At 29.5% G+C, this 26,469-nt stretch overlaps 1 protein-coding gene across 5 annotated transcripts in view; it reads right to left on the bottom strand.

The window, feature by feature from the left end:
- The window catches only part of LOC126737115 (transcription factor hamlet-like), a 185,977-nt gene that overhangs the window by 20,605 nt on the left and 138,903 nt on the right, over window positions 1-26,469 (bottom strand). The window contains exon 1 of one of the 5 annotated variants that reach the window (XM_050441852.1): window positions 24,855-24,953. The exons of the other annotated variants lie outside the window; for them this stretch is intronic. Coding sequence (XP_050297809.1) covers window positions 24,855-24,857 — 3 coding nt within the window. The 5' untranslated portion in view covers window positions 24,858-24,953. Of the gene's footprint in view, window positions 1-24,854; window positions 24,954-26,469 lie in introns of those variants that run through there. 5 annotated transcript variants of the gene reach the window in all.

Raw genomic sequence — 26,469 nt, 5'->3', positions numbered from 1 at the left:
AAGTAATGAAGAAAAGAAAAAAAAGTTTCAGATACAGATTAAAAAAAAGATTAGAATTGCTAAAAAAATAGAAGCAGCAGATAGGTGAACAGAAATAGAAATACTGTAAGGCAGATATGACAGCTTTAATCCACACAAAAAAAGAAAAGAGGTAATTGGAACCTCTAAAAAGCGACAAGTTATGAGCATCATAGAAGCAAATGGAAAAATTATCATTGACAAACATGATATAAAAAATAGGTACAAGTGATACTTAAAAAAGTTTTTTAAGAATCAAAGATCGTAGGTTCGAAAAAACTACAAGCAACTACAATAGGTAGGTCTGTAGATATCCACGAGGTAAAAATAAATCAGATGAAAAATAAAAAAGCGGCAGAACGAGACAACATAGACACTGAATTTCTTATGCTGTTTGATGACAAAGGAACTACCTGGATTACCCATAAATAGAATCATGTACACCAATACAAAAAAGATAATTAGGATACCTGAAGCATATTATGAGAAATAGAAATCTATACTCTCTACTGCAAACTATAATACAAGGGAGGGTATTGGCTAAAAGAAGAATAAGAAAATCATGGTTGTAGAACCCAGGGACTTGATTTAGGATAAGGTCAGTAGAACTGCTACCTAAAAAGTTATATTTGCTAATATGATTGCCAACAACCGAAAGAAAAGAAGAAGAAGCACTCACTCATCAGAACACTCCAAATTTTTTCTCTCGCTCAACATTTTTTCTATTGCTAACATTGGAATAGAATTTTTCCGTTTATAGAAGGAAAATATATACAATTCTTTCGCAGAATAAAATAAATGACCGGAATCCCTTATTTATCCGTTTTTTGTTTTATATTGTATAAGCAATTTTTAAATTTGTTTCCCACTTCTGATAATTTAAATATTACACACAGTTGTAAAAATTTTATTTTGTTTTAGTCGATTAAAAAAAATTCTAACAAATACTAAACTCCTTTAATTTTTTCCTTTAAATCTTCCTTTTCCATTTAAATTCTATGTATGTTTTCATATATTTTTTCTATCATAAAACTGTGCTAGTTGGCGATGTAATTTGAGCTTCTAAATGGTGTAAATTATAATTCATAATTTTTATTTTAAAAAGGCAAAATGCTCTGCCTGCCAATGAAGGAGAAAAAAGGTATACTATTTAAAAAAATTCTACCGTGATAATAATAAAAAAAAAGAAAATAGTAGGGTACTTTCAAAGTGATTATGACGATGAATTTCCAACTATATAGGGTGAATCACTAATATTGCACGCAAATTGAAGGGCGTATTCCTTGGGTTAAAATAATAAAAAAACTTCTCATGAACCTATGTCTGAAAAAGCTTATAAAATGTCGAATATACAAAGAATGTAAGAGAAAAAGTCGATTTTTGTTCAAAATTTAATAACACTCTACCTTCACGTTTCCAGAAAATAAAATATTCGCTTAATAAATGCTAGTGGATGAGCTATACCTGTATTGAAATTCACAGTAACTTTTCTATACTTGACAGTTCAAGTGAACTACAATATAAGAGAAATTTGAGACACACATTTTGTGGAGGGTATTGCAAACGACCTGTTTATTTGCCTCCATCAGGGACTTGGTAAAAATGGCAGTTTCAAGAAATTGATCGTTAACAATGAACATCCTCGTACAGTTGCAACTGTAGAAGCATAAGAAGCAGTAATTAACCAAATTGAGGAGGACCCTGTAGCAAGTATAAGAGAGATTGCTACAACACTAAATATTAGTCAATCAACAGCCTCCAGAATAGTGAAGAGGGAACTATAGTATAAAAAAATAGGAGAAAATCCTCAGTTTATCGTAAAAATACTATATACAGATAAAACAAATTTCTCATAAAACGCTGTAAAATTATTAGTATTGTAAAAAACTTTTACAATAATCACATATGGGCATACGAAAATCCGGATAGAATATAAGTGGACATTTTCTCGAAGAGGAACTGCCTGAATTATTACAAGAAGTACGCCTTAAGCTAATTTATCAGATGTATTTAACACCTTAGCTTGATTATTTGAAAATATTTAGATAAAGAATATCTCAATCGCTGGATAGACCGCGGAGGTCCACAACATTGGTCACAACAAGGTCCATAAACTCATTAGACTTTTTCCTCTGGGGTTACCTGAAACATTTTTGAACGAGTGAGACAATCAATGGTTCGTAGGGTAGGTGCTTGCATTAAAGTGGAAGGACAACACTTTTAACAACTCTTATGATCTCTACTCCTAGTTGGTGTTTTAAGTCATGTGTAAAAACCTTTGATTTCATAAAAGTTTAATTGAAAAAATAAAATAGTTGTTTTCATTCTTGTATTTAAAAGCTCGAAATTGCCCCAACATGGTTCTATTAGTGATATCAAACTATTACAAAATTTAAATTTAGCATCTTTAAAAACCTGCCTATACCTAATTTCATAGTTCTCGTTTATTTTCAAACTATTTAGAAAAATTGCATTAAAATTTCAACACCCTGTATCTCCGCAGGGAAGCATTTTCAGACATACGTTTATAAAAAGTTTTTTTGACTTAAGGAATATGCTCTTTAAATTTTGTGCAATATTTATAACTCACCCTGTATAATAAAATATTTAAACTTTTTAGATTAAATGGTTAGTTCTAGTTATCCTGTATAAGAACGTAGTTTTTTTGCAAAACGGACATTCAAAGAGATTTCGCGTCCTTTAAATACTAAAAACTGGCTTAAAACAAGATGAAAAGCCTCAAATGACTTGTCACGCCTCCACTATTGAGCCAGTGACATCAATTAAGCCCTCAAAGAGAGAAAACAAGCGCAAGAGGGACCTCCGACGGCCTCAAAAGCGTCGAAAGGGACCCTTCAGCCGCCCTTTAATGGGCCGATTCTTAATGCCGCTGTCATTACCGCCCGTCGGCAGGACATGAAAGGGAAATTTTGCCGGAATTTGCGGTTTTGCGGGCCCGTTTTTCACGCGAGAGGATACATTGGCTTAGTTTAGGGTCAATTTTACATTGTCGGAAAAAGGGATCATATTTTAAGGACCTAGCGATATTTTATTTAATAAACGGCTTGAGACCACTTTTCCTACATTTTTAATAAATTAAATTAATTGCACAATGATTTTTTTTAATCCTAACTGGTTTTATGTTCGCGTTACCTATAAAAGAACGACAATAAACCAATTATGTCTGTTCCTACGTAGACAATTGCCCCGATTCTAAAAATAAATATACATTATAGATTAATATTGAAAAGTAAATTAATTATTCAAGCGGCAATTAGATCATAAAAAGTTAGGCTTAATGTAAATTATTATTAAAAATTTAAATAAATTATAATGCGAGTTGACCAGTTGCATATATATAAATGGCAATATGTGACGGTTTAATTTAGAATTAGTGATAGAAAGTGTAATAAATGGGAAAGTACACCCATTGGCTCATATATAATAAATTAATATTTGTATTGCTTTATTGTTTCTATATCATTTGATTGACACCCAGGAAAATCTTTTTTTTAAGAATCACCCAAGCGAATCTTCAAACATAAAAAATAAATTTAAAGGGCCGCCTCCCAAAGGTTCTGGGGCGTTACGCCTCAAAACCCACCCCAAGTATAAGGGATACACTTATTACCTTTTAAATTTATTTTTACTATAAAGGGAAGAAAATGTGGATTTGAATTAATTAATCCGCAGTTAGCATAAAACTTTGAATACAAGTCTAATTTTATTGGTAAGCAATTTGGTCAATTACAGGAGCTGTGAGAAGGAAGGCTTTATAACTACAGTCAAGGAATTTTGAGGAAAAAACTTTTGTGCGTTCAGTTGTCTGTGATTTATGACTGTACATCTTATAAGATCCTAATTAAAAAGCTCTTTTGCTATGGTGTTACTAAGAACGGACTAAGCTTACTTGAGAGCTACCTAGCAAATAGACAAGCAATTTTTTTTTCTGAACTCTTTGAAGTTACATTTGTAAGACATGGAATACCACAGGGCTTAATTTTGGCCTCCTTGGTATTTTTCGATTATATAAATGATAAAATAATAACTATACCAAATTGCTTTGTGGCTCTCTGTGTAGATGAGACCAGTTTCATAGTGAGGACCCATGACTTCATGACCATTGAAATCATCTTAAAAAAAAAAGGAAAAATCATCTTAAGCTAAATCTAAATAAAACTGAAAACATAATCTTCACAGTAAGACACATTGACTCTCTAATTCCATTCTCTTATGCATTCGGCTTTTGTATATGGTTTACTTGACTATAGCCATTCTGGCCATGTGACAAGACTGTTTGGTTTACAGTGTGAATCAATGCTGGAGCTACCTACAGAGAAGATGCAAAACCTGTGTTTCGCCTCTTTGAGCTACTTGCCATTCCATAACAGTTTATTTAAAAATAAGAATCGATATTGGGCTGTTGAGGAAACCTGTGATTACCTCACTTTAACCTTGATCTTTTCGAGCCTCTTTGTAGACTAAGAACCACTTGGAATGCACCACTCCACTGTGCACCTCCCTTTACAAATACTAATTCATGGATTACCCACTCAATAAGTTTAAGGCTATTGTGAAGAGATTTTTAATTGGAAAGTGTTTTTATAAAGTGTGAGAATTTTCAACTTGCGATGTTGTTTCAAATTGTTTTTGAAAATTTCAAACTGCGCCTGTAATTATTCTATATGTAAGTAGTCTTCTGCAATTGGAAGATATGTATCCTCTATTGACCATTATAGAAACTATGTTGTTCTACAGTAATATATTCATTTAATCTTATTTCAAGGCACCATCTGCAATTTGATATATAAAAAGATAATTTTGAACTAGTCATGGGCCTAGATATTGCGAAAAATTAAGTTAGGGGATTTTTATGTACAAAATCAGTAAATCCAAGATCTTAATATAGGAAAATACATTATCATAAAGGTTTTCCGAACATAAAGCTTCAATTATATATAATTTATTAACTTCTTAGAACGCAAATTGTTTATAAGTTGTTTTGAAATTCTTTATCACTATCCGTCTATATAATGGTTATCATTTTGACTCGGGTGAAAATTGAATTAACTGTGCGGCACATAAAAATATATTTTTTTGATTAATAAATATATTAACAATTAAGTAATTTCTTAGTATTAATATATAGTACTGGTTTTAATTTTAATAGTGTCATATTTTTTATAGATATTTCTTTATCAAACAGTAAAATAACATTTGAGCAATTTTTGTTTTCACAATTTTCTACCTTTTTTTTTGGAAATCTTTAGCTTAAATCCTATTTAATATTTTTATTAAGAATTTAATCAGTCAGTAAAAGTTATTTTTAAAGCCAACAAAATAATATATTAACATAACTTTTCGACATACATAACTTTTCTTCTTTAAATTTGTTGTTATTTTTACATTTATAATTTTAAGGTGTTTAATTGAATACTGATCGACATCTATTACTTTACAGCTCCACTAAACTTATTTGTGCCTATTGATTTCTTTTACCTTTGCCGAACAGGTGTGGCGCGTATTCAATGAGAATTCTGTGTACGAACCCGGTAGATGGCTCTGCGTTTGAATAAATGTATCTAATAAATAAATGATATAAGTGTATTTACTGTTATTGGTAGTTTTTAAAAATTATTTTTTTATGTCACTTCTACTGTTTAAAATTTTATAAAATAAGTAGGAATTTTTAGATAATTGTGTAGTTACATTTTTAATTATAAGAGTTTTTTACTCGTCAGTTTTTGGGGATCTTTAATTAATTTATTAAAATAATTTGAAAATATATATTTAGAAGTATATCGTCTAGTTTTACATTTAGAGGCATACAATTAGTTTTAAAACACTTCTCAAAATCTTGCAAATATGAATAATCTTAATATGATATATTATCCGAGTTTTTTTTATTTATTGAGTCTACTGCAGTTCTTCATCTACCGAATCGCTTATTAATATAACTATATTATAATTTAATTTAATATTTTTCTTTCATAATTCGTACTAAGAAGTAAAACTTTTTATAAAATTTTCGACATGTTTTTGTAAGGGCAATATATAAAAAAAAATAAAAAACTTGAGTTTTTTCTTAATTTGCGTAAGTTTTTTTTTTAATTTGCATATCTTTTGAGAAACGCTAAACAAGTCATTAATGACTAAAAAAACTATTTTCTTAAAATTTTTATGTCTTGTAAAGATGTACAAAGTTTTTGAATTAAAATAAAATATATAGAAAATTATTTAGAATTCAATTAACCCCAATAACAAACATTACTACTATCTATTTTAAAACTATATCAAAATAAAAACTCTATTTGAAAAAAAAACTACCCCTCTTCTATCCCTAGACTAGATATATCAGTATAATCATTCACCAGATGCATCAATCACCCATAAGAATAACATTATTCAAAGAAGAACGCCCTTTTTAAAAAAGCATTTTTCTACGGAAACGTCCAGGAGATTCGTCTTTTCAATTGTGAAATCACGTCTGTCCTTAATCGGGTTATTAACGCGCCAGAGATTTCAAATATCGGAAGCTTTGGCACATTATTTGATCGATTCTCGTACGCTTATTTCGTTTGCTTTTGTCGAGAGCTACCTACGTAAGTAGACTAGTTTCGGTAATTTAAAAAAGTGTATAATATACACTTTTTTTATCCTTAAATTTAAAATGTTGAACTTGAAAAATTAAATGTTTCAACTGGTTTAAACTGAAGTTCTCATCACTCTCATCCCTTAAATAAAATGTTTTTAACCACCCCTTTATAATAGCAGATCCTCTATGCAAATGCAATCAATATAACCAATACTCCAATCAGTACAATTAAAATCGCACATGATGCAAATTTAATTCAGATAGACCACAATAAAAATTAATTTCTACTATTGACACTTGATTGACATTCACTCAAAGGTCCCTTAGCCATGGGAAAGTGTTGCTTTTGTCTTTTTTCCTCTCTGCCCCATATCATTGGCCTATATGCATATTTTTTAGCTGAAAAACGTTAAAAACGTCAACCACCACATCAAGAATTCAAAAGACTAGAAAAACTTTGCATAAAAGAAAACAAGCTTATCAAGTAGAGGAGATATAAAAATAACATGTTTGTCCACGGTGAAGATTGACACCCTAAATGGTCAGATCTGGCTCCTCGTGACATATTTTTGACGTGTTTTGTATTCCCAATTACGGGACAATGCTTATATACACTACTTGGGTCAACATCTGACCTTTCTCGTGTGCATATGGGGATGTGTCTTATGAATATATTTATAACGTTCTTGATTTCTTTATATCAAGGACATTAATGTGATTTTAAACTTGAAAAATTGAAATATATTAAAACAATGGGGTGTATAGAATATGAAAAAGATAAATGGGCTAGGGACAAGAGTTTGTAGACGACAGTCTGGACCGCCATTAGATTTAATCGCTTTAGAGAACATCTGGACTCGACAGTTTTTTTTGGTATTTTACTTAATTCATGTTATTTGTCTTAGTAATAAAGTCAAACGTTGTATAAAAGAACAGAGTAACAAAAAAAAAACACACCCTACCGAAAACTGAAAATCAACTCAATAACTTTCCATAAATTCGGCCAATATATCCAAAAGTCAAACATTACGGCGATTATGGCAGCAGATGCCACGTACATTCGACACACACACACATACGAATTTGGTCAGAAGTTTGGAGCGGAACATTTTGTAAGCAGTCGCATAAAGGTCAATCCCATATTGTTTCCATGATTTATTTTATTTGGTATATTGGTTATGTTAAAGGAAGGTCGAAGGTTACTTTTGTGGATTGATTGGATAATCCCGCTTTTATTAGGGCGATGAAATTAATTGGAAGAAACGGTTTTGAAAATAGTATATATAACTAAGTGTAATGTGATCCCTATTTGCTATTTCGATCTAGACAGGATTGTAAATTTTAAGTCAAAACCATAATAATTAATTTTTCGTACTTATCACATGACTATTTTATCCAAAGATGAGTCTTAATCCGAATAAGAACTGAGAGAGAATTTCTTAAAATCATTTTGAGTAATAAAGGGACAATTTGTATCTTATTAGTACTTCTACTAGGTCTAAGCTATTATCTTTGATAGCTTAGCTTAGCTTAGCTATATTTGCTTTTTAGGTCTTTATTATGAGAACTTTTTTTGCGGGATTTATGTCTTAGTTATCTTGTTAGAGTTTTTGCCATTGGAGTTTTGTGGGTTTTACTATATGAACGCAATTTTAAGATGTTCGCTTCGTGTTATTTAAAGATTTTTAGGTTTTATCTTTTGGAACTTTTTTTGTTAAAAAGATCGGAAAAAATGTTTTTTGGTAAGGCACATTCTGCATATTAATAAAAATATACCTTATATATTATACACGGTAAATCATAAAAGCAATATTTTTCTTTTATGTTTTGTCACAGAGATATATAAAAGAAGAGTAAACCATACAACATAGGCATATGTACTGTGTAGAAATAATATTTTATGTAAAAAAACTGTCGGTAAGTTTCATTTATTTTTTTGCATTTTGTCATTTAAGTTAATGGATTCTCTTAAGCTTTACTTACGCTTATAGTTAAAAATTGTTCTTGTTTAAACATTTGTAAGTATTTTTTAGAGTAATTGTTGACACGTATTAATAATAAAAAGATTTCCTATTTATTTCAAGATCACATTTACAATCTATCGGAATATCTATATCACTTGGCAAATCTGAATACTGAAAGCATCTAAATGTTCATGGATAGCAACCATGCCTCATTTATTAGTTTTTAATTTAGACGTATTCGCAAAGACAGATTTAAATTCAAAACAACCGATTATTTAATATAGATTGTAAAAATCAAATAATGCACTCAGTGTTACGTTTAAAGTAACAGAGACGTCACCTTTGTATAGGGTTACACAAAAAATGTGTGTCTAATGTTGAAAAATGCGTATATATTTATTTTATTACACAACAACTGTTAACTAGTGGTACAAATTTGTATAATTATAAAATTTTAGCCTAGTCTTCTTCAGAGTCACTGCTACTTCGACAAGAAAGATTGGGTACAACGATTCAAGAGATCAGAGCGTATTAATAAATTATAAAAAACATCTTCATTGGTTTGAGTTCGATTCATTTTTCGTGAATGAATTTCACGATACCTTTGGTACTCTTTATTTCTAACGTCTTGTGCTTTCTCTGAGGAACTATAAATAAGCATTTTGTGGATGCTAAATAGCATTATTTACTATGGCTAAAGATATACAAACAGTTCAGCTGTTTCCCAACTTCTTAGAATCATTTGGAGTAATAAAGGAACAATTTGTATCTTTTCAAATTTTCATGTTTTCGAATGATAAACTGGTAAAACTTCAAAAAAAATGGTAAACTGAGGACGTAATAACCTCACCCCTGAGTAGAGTTAAATATTGAGTTGTTGATTTTGAATCTAGTTAGGCACAAGAACGACCTTTTAGTTAGTGAAACCTATTTAGTTAAATATCTTTAATATTTAACTTGGTTTAATTGTTACCACCTTTCAGATAGAAAAGTTTGCATCAGATATTCAATCGGTAGCTACTGAAATTTAAAATTACTAACCTACTAATTTGTTTGAAATTTGAATTGCTTAAATTTAAGGGTGTAATAAATGATCCGCTTAAGAGGCAAAGTCTTTAAAAACATGATACTGTCATACTACTTCGAATCTTATGATTTAAACTCCACCTTTGGAAGGACCTTGATTTACTAAACATGTTCTAACGCAGTGGCAAATATAACTTCTCTTTAGAGTATAAACTTAAGACTATAGATACTTCTGATCGAGATAATAATGTAAAGGGCATGAGAAAGCTTTTTCGTAACATTTTGATTTGAAGTGTCTGAGTTTACAGACTCTGGAAATTAATAAAATAAAACATTGACTGTTCGGATTGGTCGAATTTTAATAAGTGAATAGGAAAATGCTGGTAAAAGATCCACTTACTCACTTTGTCTGTACTAGTGCTAATCTATTAAAATAAGCCAAACTTTTGAATAGGGTAGGGAAGTTAATCTGCCAATGGTTTAAAATTTCAGAAACATAATCTCAACATAAAAATCAGAAATACCGGATAATCAAAATAGAACTTCTTAGCTCACCTAAGCCGGTTCAGAATGATTATTCGAATAGTAGTTCTTCTTATACTTGTGTCTCACGTAAATCAGTATGAACATGTATATGGAGTTTAAGATTCTCAGGTTCTTTAAATATCAATTTAAATAGTTTCGTGTAAATAGTTGAAGAACTTAGCAGGTCTCAGCAGGTTAGCAAAGTAAAGAATTATTTTTATGGACCCATGATTTATTTGAAGGGAAAATCTGATGCCTCTGTGGCTAAACGTATGCTACAAAACTTTCTAAGCTTAAAAATGTTACCGAAAAACTTAGATGATCTTTGAAAAAACTTGTCCAGATTGTTCAAGAAATCGTTCAAGAAACTCGAGAAGAGGTCAGTCTTAGAACTATTTTCGAATATTAAACAAACCTTAGTTAATACTACCTACAAATATTTTAAGCATGTTTAACATTATAATTTCATTGCTTATCTATTCGTTCATTGGATTGTTATTGAGACCTGCATCTGAAGCAATCTGTTTTATCAATTTAAACATTTTACCTAATCAGCATGGTTTTTTAATGTAGATGTCACTAATTTTACATGATTTATGCGGAACGCATATAAGGCTATACATCGCAAATACCAACATGAATCTACATAGATTTTCTTAAGGCCGTTGATAGATTGGACTATAGAATTATTTTCAAAAAAATAAATAAAATGGGTTTTCATGAACATGTAGAGTTTTTCATTACCTACTTAGTAGATAGGTCACAATTTATGGACTTTAATGAGTTTAGATCATGGAACTATATTGTCTCATGTACTGCTCTCCAGGGAAGCGATCTTGCTTTATTTTTGTTTCTGATTTTTACCAATGACATTTTCACGAGTATTAGTGAGTTTCTAATACTCGTTAAATCATGAGTCATCATGACTGCATGCAGCTGCAAGCTGATCTGCATATTGTAAACTTAACAGACTCTCACTTAATCTTCAGAAATCTAAGATGTCAATTTACTTGGGTTATGTAATAACTAATACCATACTGTATGCTTCTCTATTATGCTCTCCTAATTATCCAGTGCATATTCATAGGCTCGAATCACTTCTCTAAATATATTACTTTTTAATTTAGATGGTGTATAATTCGAGAGAGGCTTCAGTCAGCAGTTATTGCTTTCAAGGTTTGATACACTGTATCTTCAGCAATCTGCTGTTTGTGGGAGTTATGCAATAATAAAAAGATGCTTTAGATCTCTGATCGGCTTTGAATTTTGCTGTTCCTTACATACTAGAAGGCATAGTGTATTTTATCTTGACCCTTATAGCACCAATTTGTACAAGAAAGAGCCCATATATAGAGCATGCAACTGGTTCATTATTATTTAGTAATGGATTGATGTTGATCTGTTTGAAATGACTTTGGATAATTTAAAATCTGTTTTTTTCAAATAGAATTAGATTGTTAGTTGTTTAAGGGTTTAATGTATTACCTACTATTAGTTTTAAATTGCACCAGTTAATGAGTTTTATATTATTATTTGATACATTACTAAAATTTATTGTATTGTCTATCGATATTTAAATAATTAAGTTATCAGAATTTCCTGTTGAACAAAATTCTGTTGAATTTGAATTTGGATATAAGAACTGGACCACAAATAGTATATTTTGTCTTAATGATGTTTTTTGTAAATATTTTTGTACGCCTGTTCCTTGTTTCGTACTACTTTAAGTCTAATCATGGTTTCCACACATTTTTTTGGTTTCCCTGTACAGAAGCTTGTAAAATTTTGAACGTATTAAACTCACCCTTGAGTTTCAATTACTAATTTTATTTAATTAATTAATAATTTATTTAGGCATAAAAACGACCTTTAAGATTTTTATTTTTTTCTTAAGAATTACAACGTTCCTATTTTAAAAAAAAAATTGCATCAGATATTCAAGGAAAAGTAACTGGAAATTAGATTGTAAATTGAATAATTATTAATTTGAAACTGACTTAATCGTAGCTAAGCTTCTATAACTAAAACCAGTTTAATTTTTTCAAATTACATTTACTAATAGAAAAGTAATATCTAGAACAGAAATAAGATTTGTAGCTCTTATTATAGGAACAACAACAACAACTTCAGTATTAAGATAACCCAATACTTTTGATATTTTTTTTTATAATTATTCTGTTTCTGACTACACTTAAAATTAATTTTTCTCGTCTGTGTTTTTGTTTTTTAAATTATATCCTAATTTAAGGATATTTTTCTTACCACTAATTGGGAAATATATCGATTTTTTGTTTTTTTTTTTTAATTATTGTTATTAAATAATTTTTTATTTTAGCAAAGTATTTTTAAAATAATATTTTTTTACGTCCTGTTAATTAGTATAAACGAAAAATATAATTTAATTACGTTTGCCAGTCATATTTAGAGAAATAATCATACTAACACGTAACTCGAAAGATTCATCCATTATCCCAAAGATGCTGGATGCTGGATGCAAAGATGCTGCAAAGATGCCTAAACAATAATTAAAATTATGTAACCCGAAAAAAGGAGAATTCAACAAAAACTTACCATAACATACACAAAACACCTAATATTTAAGTAAACAAAGATTACAATAAAGTGGCACTATCTATGTACAAAGAACAATCAAATCACTTTATACATTTTAGAAATCTAACCATCATTTAAGAGTCTAGAACTACTTGAGGTTATTAAAAACTAGGTGGCCATCCAAAAAAAAAAAATACTAACACGTAGACAAAATCAAATTTTTTACTGTTAAAAATACAGAATTTTTCAAAATTTATTTCTTAAAACTTCAATTATTAAAAGGAAAAGGAGGTATTTAATCCAAGGGTCTGAGACAAATTTTACAACTAGGTGGTTTTTTTTTGGAAATGAAACCTTGTCTGGATAAGATACTCATCTGGCAGTATTTACAAGAACCTAAGCTACTGCATATCCCATAGAAGAGAGCACCATATGCTTACAAAAGAATCCAATACTTAAGAAGTACAAAAAAAATCTTAGAGAGTAATGAGACTTTCTAGGAGATCTTATTTTACTAACCATAACTCTAACTAAAGAAGCTCAGGCTTGTGCTAATTGACAAGAATTATAGACTAAAAAACTCTTGATCATGGTCAATCTGCACAGTATACTATAAAACAGTAAAATTTTTAAAAATCAATAAATAAATAATAATAAACAAGTTGATTTAATCTGGAGCGCAACAACTTACCCGAAAATCCAACAAACCTATTACAAGAGTAAAAACTCAATCTTTCCCCATCCTGTTCATCTTAAAGCTATTACCCAAGACGTCAAAACAACATAAAGATAATTGATCATAAAATCCATTCAGCGCCGTGACGGACATCTTACCCGGGGGGTTGAGTGGCGAAAGTAAATTTTCTTGTACGACCTCACCCTAAGAAAGGTCAGATCGTAAGACTGTTACATGCCATCATTGGCAGATGTCAACTGATATACGACCTTGCTAATAACTTGGCCTTATTAACTGTAAATTTTCGTTTGCACTTCCTCCCCCCGAAATCGAACCGGATCAACCCCTTGGGAAGTTTTCGGGAGAAGTTTTATATCGCCGCGCGGGGGTGTCAGTTTGGAATAACGATTATTCTTTTATGGTTGTTAATTGATTTTTAGGAGGGACCTTGGTGACTTTAGGCATTTGTGAAAGGAGAACTTGAACAGAATTTGAGGTTTTATTTTCTCAAAATCTATAAGGTGTTTAAAGAGAAAGAGTTTTTTTTAGTTCAAACAAGCGTGGGTCTGATTATATCTTTTATATCTAAAAATAATTACAAAAACAATAAAAGATTTTTGATAATTTCATAAGGTTCTTACATTATCCCCATGTAGACACATTACAGAATATTTGTAATTTTTTATATGATTATGGTTAAAATGTAAATTTTTTGTCACTTTTGTGTTTTTACTGTACTTTATTTTCGAATAAAATGGGGGTATTTTTTTTAAATTATAATTTTAGAGAAACTAATTTTGTTATAATTGGAGAGAAGTGTGTCGTAAATTGAACAAAATCTCAATTACTTATAATTTTTTAAATTTTACTATAACAGGAAAAGCTAAATTCTTTTAAAGTGGAATATTTTTTACGTCCTTGTACGGATAAAAAATATAATTTTATTAGTTTTATCAATGATAGTAATTTTTTTATAAGATTAAGTAAAGTTTTTTAGTTAAGTTTGTACTGCAGCTTATTCATTTATCAGCTGACTTATCTTAAATTATAATTTTTTAAATTCGGTTATACTGAATATAGACAATAAACCTTTGATTCATAATTTTATTAAAATCGTCAATAATGACGTCGAGATTGAAAAAGTAGGACAAACATTGTCCACAACAACCATCTTTTGATTTTTCCAAATATCCGGAGTTGAAAAATTAGCAATTTTTTAAAGAATAGCAAAGGTTTCCTCATTTTTTCTTTTATCTTTCCGACAGTTTCGAAGATTACAATAGTTAATACAACAAATATTTTTTAAAGATTTTACAATGACAATTTATTATTTTAAATATATTTGACTGGTTAGTAGCTAGATATACTGTATAAGTACTGTTAGTAGTAATAATAATACTCTTAAGCTATATGGTCTTTATGACGCGAATTCTAATGACGATATCTTACGATGAAGATAAAAATAATTAATTCATATTTATATTAATAATAATAATCTTAGTTGTTTAATTTAATCTTAATTTTTTGTAAATTTTTTATCTTTTGACCTGTATATTAAGGTATGTATACTAGGTACACCTGGGCTAAGATAACATAGTAACTATTTAATAATTTTTTATTTCACAAATATTCTAATTAACTACATTATTTTACGTTTCTACTTTACTAGTTAATTTCAATGGACGTTTTAATATAATATAACTTGTATAATATTATTCATTCATTAAAAGGACTTAGACTAATATAATATAAAGATGCTGAGACGCTTTTGTGAATTAATCTAACAAATGCAAAATGCAGTACAGCCCGATTTACATACTGTTTAGTTTTTTTTTTTTAATTTTTCTATGGTATCAGATTTAAAATTAGTATAGGTATTATCCCAATTACTGCTGATTATATCTTATATGTTAAATACAATAATTTGCTTAATGTATACTAACTGTTTTATATACCCAGTAACTGAGGTTTTGTCTATCGACCTCTGAGCTCGTTTCTTCTTTTCAATACCCTACCTAACTTTTTTTTAATAAAATTGAAAATAACGGAAAATGTAAACAAATGTAAACTTAATATATAAAATTACTTAACTTTTTTGTTCTTTGTTGCCTACTACTATAGTTTATGAACTACTTTTTGATTTTAATTTGATGTTTGTTTGAATTAAAAAAGTAACAAATAAAATACAAAAGATACTTTTTTTTCACTTAAAGGGTGTATCCTAGTATAATTCAATAAAACAATGCATAAATAAATACGTTTTCAATTATCAATTAATTTTAAGAATCCCCTTTTCTACCTTTCTCTTTAGCAAAGGAAATTATAAATTATCAACCGAACAAGTAGCTATGCATTTATCTTTATTTAACATTATAAATGCACTTTTCGTAATTTTAAAATTGGTTTCTTTGCTAAAATTCAGAAAGCAAGCCAGTTTATTCTATGTTTATTGCCAAATAAATGTTGTGGTTTTTTTAATAATTAAAAATTATTATGTAAGATTTATGTTCATTAATTCTTTTTGGTACTGGTCTACAGGTTTCACCAATGTCACGTTTTTCACTAGTATAAAAAATCCTATATATTTCATTTTTATTTAATACTTTTTCGTTAAGAAGATTAAATTTTGTTAATAGATGTCGTAATGTATTACGCGATTTAAAAATAGTTTGTATTTTAAATTTTTTAGCTATTCTTTTAATTTTATCTCGATGTTTTTCCTTTAAATTTAAGACGAAATATATGGTATATGAGCGATGGAGCTCCACTAAATTATTCAGTTACAGTTCGCAATTTTTTAGAGAAATGGTTGCCTTATAGATAGTCGAGGCAGAGAAATTCGATAGCCTTCGCGTAACCCGGATCTTAATACTTTGGATTTTTTCTTTTCGGGTTATATTAGGTTGACTTTTGATGAAATGGTAAAGAAAATGGTTGGAAGTTAATGGTGAACTTTGGTTTCATAAAATAATTGTTTTCCATTATTTTATTCATTATTAATATTATCTCAACATAGTGTTTTGCACTATTTTTTAACTGTGCAATAGAATGTTTAAATGCAAATATTTCAAAAATGCTTTGTTTAACCGAAATAAATGTAGTACACCTTCTTTCTTAAAAATCATCATTTATCAGTTACTTTAATAAAAAAAATAATAAAACGGTACTAGTAAGAAAGTGATGATATTAAGCAGCATGTCAATGTGATATAACTAGCGCCCTTTAAACTTTATGCCAAAAAATAGAATAAAATTATATTTCTCATTCTCAAAAATCTCAAATTATAATCCCATCCCCAGCTTTTATTTCGACATTTCAAAAGCAACTTCAGCTATAGAGAACAAAATATTCGAAAATTAAAGTATAACACCCTGTATCTTAATTAGGTGTCACATTCTACTTAAACTTAATTAGCTTAACATCGATTGATTTTTAACGCATTAATTACCAACCACCCTGTATAGACAAATTAAGCTTTTTAAATTTTGACTGCTTTTTAGCTAGTTATATACTTGTGTACAATTAATTTACATGTTTTGTCATAAGATAAGAAAAGTAAAAAGATTTTTCTGATTTTATTCAGATTATTTAAAATGACTGCTTTATTATCATTAAAGTAATTATTTATTTTTTTTTTAATTTTAATATTTAATTAAAGGTGAAATAATATTGGTATTCCGAAGACAATTTCTTACATCTGCTACTTACTAATATATCCCTAATCGTCATTCCGAGTATCAGTAAAAGTTAAACGAACGATCCGAAAATTCGCTGGGCAATTTGCCAGACCCATCATAAGTTATCAATGTGCGGTAACGCTTGAAAATCTGAGAGTCAGCTGCATATTGCTTGCGTCATTTCCCTCGACGAATTTCTCCCGCGACCCGTTTTCCCGGGATTTTCCGCCTGATTTCCGGTTAATGTCGGATTTCTTAGAAGATGACGGAAATTTCGTATCTTAAGGGTTTCGTTTCACGGATGGAAGAGGACTGTTTATTATTTTTTGGAGTTGTTACGTACGCAATTAATCTTAACGAGTGCATTGATTAATCTTTTATTTTTATATCTTAATTTATTTTTAGGTTTGTAAAGAAAAAATAAATCTGCGAGATGTTATTTCAAGTCCGAAAATGTTGCAACTTTAAAATTTAATATTTTAGGCTTCTTACATTTAGGCGCAATATAAAAGAATAAAGGATTATCGGTCGGTGTATTTTCACACGACTGGGGCTCATCTCACCCTCTGTGTACACAAAACTGATGTAAATTTCTTGCACAAAACCCTAATTTCGCCAATAATAGGGAAGATTTTTCCCGTATTGTGATTGGGCGCAAAACCAAATATCCTGCATCGGATTATATCGATCTTCTCGAATTTTGATTGAAAAAGGGGTTTTTGGGTGAATCTGTCAATCAAATCGACACCTGGTATTGACACCGAGTTTAGGGTGACGACATTAAAAATAATTTCAGTAAAAAAGGTCAATGAATAAAATTTAGTACTATACATCTAACGTCAAAATGCTTCACTTCCGTAATATTCCCTAGTAACATCAAAATATTAGATAAATAATAAACATGGAATATTTGACAAATATATCTCGTGCCTCTCTTTTCAAGATTAACTAAATATTTAAATTGAATATTTAAAAGACATTCAAAAAACAATACTTTCAAATATTCTGAAGTTATTTTGAACTTAATAATATAACCAAACAGAAATTATATTTGCAACTAGATCACCTGAAATTCAAAAATTTTTATTTAAAAAAATAAGTATTTTGTTCGTAAACACGGGTAAATAAAATTTTCATAATATAACAAGTTGTGAGTAAAAAAATGTAGGATAACTGAAAAATGCTAGTGACAAAATTACCAAAATCCCATTCTGAGAAAAATTTCTTAAAGTGTTTTATGCTAATTATCTCTAATAATTCTAGGAATAAAAAAATGTCTTTTGTTCTGTTCAAAAATAAAAGAAATCGTATAGAATAACATTTAGTCATAAGCCTAAAAATAAAGGAGTTTTTTGGTGAAAAATTTGGAATAATTTATTTTGCGAAAAATTATTTTTTTTATTGCTAAATTTCCCAAAAAGTATTAAAAAAGTCTTATTAAACTTTTTTGAAAAATTACCGGAGTATAGTTTTACCCAATTATATTAAAAAAGTCTTTCGCAAAAAATCGTATGGGAAAACGTCCATAATTTTGATATTTATTTTTCCTGAAATACTATCAGTTCAAAAAAAGTTATTGAAACAAAAGTTATTTAAAATGTCAATGCATATGAGACGTAATAGAGAAACAATATTTTTATGTCCAATAATTTTCCAGAATTGTGAAAAACCTCGTAACAATTTTTACTAATTTTCTAAAAAACTATTTGGAAAATTAAATATTTTCTGTTAACATGGGAATCCCAATTTAAAATAGAACAAATCATATAAAATAACAGTTAGTTGTAAATCTCAAAATTAAGAATTTAACGAAGATTTTTGAAAAATTAGAAAATTTTCTTGTCAAAAAATTGAGAATATCATACCATAAATCTGTAAAAAATTCTTATAAAACATTTTTTTAAATATGTCTCAGAAAAAAGTTGCCAATTGTACCAAAATAAGTTTTCCGCAAAAAATCGTAAGGCGTACCCATGGAAAAATGTTCATAATTTAAGTTTTTTTTTCTGAAAAAATATTAGATAAGGATAAAAATTATTAACACAAAAATTGTTTAAAATATCAGCGCATATCAGATGCATTAGAAAATTTTTTTTTTAGTCTAACAGCTTTATAACAAATTGGGAAAAACTTCTTAACAGTTTAGCCTTTAGGTTAAATTGTAGCTCCCATTGCCTGGATAAAAACTAAAATTTTCTAAATAACTGGAAAAAGTCTGGATACACTACAGGACTCCCAAGCCAAATATCCAGTTTTTCAAGACATTGAGACATTTGAGTTGATTTTCCATTTTATTCCAAGCATTTAAAGTAATTTTGTATTTCTTCCAGCTAAGTATAGTCTGAATTCTACATTCTGATTTTACATGATATTCTGAATTCTATATTCAACAACCTCTGTTGTATGTTCAGAAAGGTAGGTAAAACTTGTTTTAGATCTGAACCATAAGCTGATCTGTGTTTCTATATATATTCATTTTTAATATTTATAGAATATTTACCTATTCTCTTAAGTATTAAGAAAATTTATCGATATTCTGTAAACAAATAATGCTACTACGGTTGCTATCCCTTACGACTAGAAAACAATTTAAATTTGATTTTTTGGCTAAACTTTAAGTCGTACAGAAGAATGTGTAGATCAAAAAATAATTAAATTTTCTACAATTTCTGAGAATGAAAATATACAATGAACGGAAAAATAATTATTGTCATAGTCACCAAAACATTTTTTTTTACATTTTCTGTTTTAAAATTATTGCTTTTTTACTATTACAAACCTAAAAACAAAATGTTGCGAAAAAGGAAAAATAAATTTTTGGGTTAAATTTTTTTTCGTGGGCTTCCTGTAACTTTGTCATGATTGGTTGAACTACTTTCATGAGTTATTTAAATCATAGAATTATGCTCATTTTGTTGCACTACGCATTTGTCTATAAACAAACAGAAAATCATATGGTTTCAAAATTTCAAATGCCAGTTTCTATAAACTAATAAATTCTCCACATTTACCGAAAAAGAAAAATTAAGTCCCAAGATGCCAACCTGGACACGCACTCTATTCACACTTTTAAAATAAATGATGCGCGTATAGTTCTTTCAGGGAATCTCCGATGACAATCTCGCCCAGTAAGGTAAATAAAATCCTCAAGAGATTTATATCCTTTTTAGGACATCGGCTCAATGGACCAAGGCATCATCCCTTTAATGATTACCCGCATTGTTGTGCAGCACAGAAGTAAAAAGGAATTTTTGGCCTATTGGGCCGTGTTTTGTGTTCGTCGGGCAGCTTTTGTACGGCCGGTTACAAGATAATCATCGAAATGGTATCTTTTTCAAAATTTTGGCAGTTTAGGTGTCAATGCGTATGTTCGAAGGCGATGGGCAATTCTTGTAAATCGTATCTTATATAAGGAAGATCAGATGTGAAATTACTAGATTATGGTTGGGAAGTTTAAAAAGATAATAAGGTTCTTGGTACTATATTTATAGAACCGTTATTTTAAGGACAATTATATATTAACAATTAATATTATATTTTGGCTACATTAATTTTAGTTAAACATAAAAAAAGCTTTTGAAATCTCAAATGAAAAGTTTCTTCAAAATGACTAATACACAAAACAAATTAAAACTTGAAAAATATTAGAGCTTATGAAAGAGGGAATATGCAAAGTTGGAAATGACAATAACAAATATAGAGAGCTACAAAGGAAAATTAAAAATAAAAAAACGAAATTTACTAGACGATGTGAAGAAGCTGAACATCTCAGTCGCCTTAACGATACTTTCAAACTACAAAAAAAAATTAATGAAATCGTATTTTTTCCCTCATTACTTTTTGATTGTTTCTATATTACTACAGTCACTACAGTTTCTCGATAATAATAATTAAATTTAACTTAGGTAAATTATCAAGTTTTAAAGCATGCTCAATCTCCATCCTTTGAGGGTATTTCACAACATCGTCAAAATGGTATTATATTTATAATTTTATCAGTTTAGATTTCCGTATACAGGGTGTTTCAGAACTATGGGATCAAAATTCTGGGGGTTGTTTAGTGCAACAGAAGAATCCATTTGAGCATAGGAACCCACGTCCGGAAATGCGTCACTACGCCACTACCGCTCTAAGACGCGTTAAAATTTATAAAAAACATTAATTACCTAAATAGGATTTGCTGCATTTATTTATATCTTTTGTACATGAAACCATAACAACAATTGTTTAAAATCAACGCTTATCAATGTCAGTTCTCAATGTCATGTTTAAAAATTTTATAGCTTACAATTTTTAAACATTTAATGCTAATGGAAAATTTTACCAATCAAGAATTGGCGGATATGCATTTGGCATACGGAGAAACAAACTGCAATGCACGAGCAGCATCGAGGTTGTATCATGAACGTTATCCCGAACGACAACATCCTGGATACAAAAAGTTTATTGCGATTCATCGGCGGCTCGCTGAGACAGGCATGTTTAAGACCAAGATGCATGATACTGGTGTTGCTCGAACCGTAAGAACGGTCGAATTTGAAGAAGAGGTGCTTCAGCGAGTTGTCGGTATCATCAAATACCATCAAATAGCACACGTGACGTCGCTAAGAATATGAATACGAGAAAGGCTTCTGTCTGGCGGGTACTACACGAGCAACAACTCTATCCTTACCACTTTCAGAAAGTTCAAGGTATGACTGCAGCCGATTATCATCCTAGAGTTCAATAATTTTGTCGATGGCTTCTGGATCACATCATTGCACAACTAAATTTTTTATGATATGTTTTGTGGTCCGATGAAGCCTGTTTCACAAGAGACGGCATTTTTAATAGTAGGAATAGCCATGTTAGTGACGAAGAAAATTAGACGATTCTACTGTTGTACTGAACGACCCCTAGAAGTTTGATCCCATAGTTCTAAAACACCCTGTATTTATTAGAAATGGTGGTGCAAAAATTGCCATCAGTAATATATTGACGTTTTTTTAATAAATTGGTTTTTGACTTATTTTGTGTTAGAAATTCTTAACGAAACTTACGCTCTAAATATGTTTTTTTAAATGTTAAAATTTATTAGAAATACAAAATAAAACCAAAAAAATTATAATAATTTTTAGTGCGTTTGCATTTTAGTTATAAATTCTCAAATTAAATCTCAACAGCTTATACATATGCTCAGTATTTAGGGTGCTTACTGTATGTACATTTAATAAATACATTTTCTTAATTAATTTTAATGAATATTCTTTTTAATAAAAATAATGCGGGCAAAGTAAAAATTTCCAAGGAGATTCTTTGTCACCAATATGGTTTTGTCTAACATAGAACCTTTTATCTACTTTTCCTTATAACACAAATATTGAATACAGCCTCAAAACAAATAACAGTCATAAGTTAAACCACTTATTGTAGATTGATGATTTGAAACTTTACGGAGAGAGTCAGAGCGGACTAGACTCTTTAATAAACACCATTAAAATATTTAGCAGTAAGGTATGCATGTCATTTGAACTTGATAAATGCGCTATTGTAAACATCAAGAAAGCTGTAGTTGAGAACCAAATTTTAATAGTTTCAGAATATTGAAAATCTTTAACTATAAGATACTTATAATTATTTGGAAAATGTCGCAAAACCAACCAACTTAAGCAATTTTTAAAAACAAAACTGAAAAAGAGAGTAGTCAACATTTTAAGTACCAAACTCCAATTACTGCCTTAAATTCTTGGGCAGTACCTACCGTGACCTACACTTTTGGATTTTAAAATGGCCCGTTACTGATCTAAATAAGCTAGACAGTTTTGATAAGCAGACCGAGTGGTGAAAAGGTTTCGATGTCTACATACGAATATACTAACAAAAAGCTTTTATCTAGCTTGTTAAAATAGACAGACATAAGGAACTTCTCTTTAGATCCACCCAGTTCCTGTTTCATCAGCATAAAACTATGACTCGAAATAACCTTAGAGTTTGATTTCTTCGACTGAGAACATCATAGAGTCCAAATCTCCACTAGGCATCGATATTTTTAAACAACGTACCCTTTAAAATAAAAGTACCACTACTATTATCTTCTAAAAAATAAATTAATATCCACCTGATAAATAGAAGTTATTATAGCATACATGAATTCTTAACTTGCAGTTTAACAGACAGTCACACATTTTATAGCGGTTATTAAAACTCTGTTAAACTATTGCTTTTTATCATAAAGAAATCTATTGCCTATTGTCTGTTGTCTATTGTTTGACAAAGATGGCGAACCTACAAGTTGTGCATAACTTAAGAGCACAATCTGAGACAACGACTTCGCAAATCCACCGACATTAATACATTAATGGGATTAACAGACCAGGAAGACCTGCAATACAAAGATCTCGAATTTAACATAAATTCAGCTTAATAGGAACGAGCTGCATAGACGGTGCGAGTTCTACATCGTAAGTTTCTAAAGAGTCTATAGCCGGATAATATTAACCGTTTTCATTAGCATAGCTTAGATTAGAGCTAATTGTATCTACCCAAAGACCAATATAGAGGAATAACAACACAAGCTTATGAGAAACACTGTCTTCAATTTGAAGTCCAAGATAGATACAGAAAATTAAATACGGTAGATAACTCGATAAAATACATAAATGCAGGTTATAGATAACTTGCAAACAATGCCTATCTAGGTCGCCTCAATTTATTTGCTAAACAACAACTGACTCTCAAAAATTAACTTCTTAAAGCATGTTTACCTTAGTATAAGTACGAGCCACCAGCAGTTTAAGAAGTAGAAACTGAGATCGAGCCTTAACGACGGATAGGACAGTTGACTAGACCTGACATCGTCATTATCAATAAAAACAGGTAAACCGGTTTTATTATTGGCGTAACAGTGCCATTGACTTACAACCTCAGCAAAAACGAAACAGAAAAATTTCAAAATATGAAGACCTAGCTATAGAACTGAAGCAAATCTGGCAATTAAACAAAGTTCTTACAATTCCACCTGTAATCTTAGCAGGCAGATAATTTCACCAAAAACATTTAGGATAATTAATTATCACCGCCTATAACTATATATGAGGCAGGCAATAACACTCTAAACCTGTCATATAGTCCGAAAATTCCTGAATGAAGTACTTTGTCATCAGATTACTAAACAATAACCGGCAGAAGCTAAACAGTCGCAAAAATAATAATGATCAAAACAAAGAAAATATGGGCGAGGTTCTATTTTTATCTATTTTTTTTGTATATTAGAAACCTCTATTATAATAAGCTTGACAAATAAAAGATTAAACCAATAAATCTTAAAAGAACAAATAAAATAAAATAAGGAAGAATTGAAAAAAAAAGTTCTGATAATTAGTTAGTTAAAAAAATATTTTGTAAGAATGCAAATACTACTAAAGGTTATATTTTTATTTTATTTAAAAAATATCATACATAAAAAAGGTTTCCTACATCCCTAGTACTATCCTTAGGGATTTAAAATTTGCCAGTACCACATACGCGGTTCCTTAGGCTTCGGCTTATCCATGTAAAATGTCAACTTAAGCCCAGCGGGTACCTATTCTAAGAGGTGTCAAACCCCAGTTATACTCATCCTTTATAATTCCACACTGTCACATTCTTAACGAATCTACGGTAACAAAAAAAACCTTATGGTGCTCTTTGAATGCGATATGAAGACAAATAGTTGTGCGTGTCGATGGTACGGTAGCACCTCTTTAAATTCTTTATATTTTACCGAAATATGGAAGAAAGAAATTGAGAAATGAATAGGGAAGATTTGAAGCCCGTATTGTTGAATAATTTTTGTGACTTACCATAAGATTAGTAATCAATTAGCAGAATGGCAAACAAGAAATTTACTATTAACAAGTTATTATGCGTTCAGATGGGCAATATCGTGCCGACTATTTTCCGCACTCTGGTTCCGTTTTCTTTAATAAAATTATAATAGGATGTCATTTATCTATTCTGATAACGTGTCTCTCTCTGCATGTCTAAAATAAAGATAATAAAAATTGTCTTGAAAATTACATAAATGACATACCAAAAAAATATTTTTGTTATCATAATCAGATCATCATCAAAATAATGCGATAACTAAATAAAGAGGATGAAGTGTTTAATAAACTAAGTTAAAAACTGTTTTGAGTATAGCTTAGATTTTTAAAGATTTCGAAAATTCAATCGGTTGAACAAAGATGTTATAATAATCTCATACTAAAATAAGTTTTAAATCGTCATGATTTAAAGTACAAATTAAATGATAAAACTATCTTTATGATGTCACCTAATTGGGGTAATTAAACTATGGAATTTGATAAATAGACGAGATGATCATAGATAGTAATATTTTTACCGCATTTCGTGTTAAACTTAAAAAAATATTTACTTAGGTTGTTATTTTCATTATAGATGAAAAATTCGTTACAATTTTCAATAAAACCTCTAGGGTTTTCAACATTTTATTTAAAATTATTTACCATGTAATATTTAAGAATAATTTTTTTACTTAGTTGTCTAAATTAGTTCCAAATAATAATTGGAAATTTTATTTTTCCTCTTAAGTAGTTTCATTTTATTTACTTTTCATTTTATTTCTTCACAAAATTTCTCTTGCACTTTCTTTTAAGATTTTTAATCAAATTTTTTTTCTGAAATAATTTTTAATTTAACAAATAGTTTCTGTAAAATTTTCTCAAATCGTATCTATATACAAGTCAAGTAATATATTTTTATATATCAATATAAACATTCGGAATTGAAATATTTTTTTTGAAGAAATTGATTGTGACTTTATTGAAATAAGACCTAATAGTAAATATTTGAATTAAAGTACTTCTGGATTCATCGTGTGTTAGGCTAATAAGGAGTAATTCTACGAGATTGTAAGGTGATAAAGTACAGTAGTGTTCTTGTATGGCAATCGGTAGTTTCTAATGTTGGTGGCCAAATATCCTTTACAACTTCTTATTTTTGGAAGTTGCATATTTTTGATTTAGATGGATTTCCTTAATTCAAATTCAATGTTTTATTGTCCAACAGTAAAGAAATCTTAATATTAAGACAATCATTAAAATACTGACAGATAATATACTTTTTTTGATGATAACACTTTTTTTTAACCATTTTTCTCCGCATCCAAAAAGCCAACCAATAATTGGCAAAATTATCGTCTAAAAACCGTTCAATTTCCGCACCCCGAAAACCTTAACGACAAGAGATTATATCTCCCTTATTTTACGAAAATATAATGTACAAATACAATTCTTCTGTTCTCACCCTGAAAACAGTATGCCGGATCCACCCCTCGCTTATATCAGGGCATTATCGATGAAATATCCCAAAACTACCGGAGCGAGGTCTCTTCACCCAATTTAGATCGGAACTGTCAACATTGAGTGTTATTTTAACAGTTTAGTGGTGTTCGGT

This window comes from Anthonomus grandis, chromosome 6, assembly GCF_022605725.1.
Source record: "Anthonomus grandis grandis chromosome 6, icAntGran1.3, whole genome shotgun sequence".
NCBI classification, from domain to species: Eukaryota; Metazoa; Arthropoda; class Insecta; order Coleoptera; family Curculionidae; genus Anthonomus; species Anthonomus grandis.
This window is presented reverse-complemented; position numbering and strand designations above follow the sequence as displayed.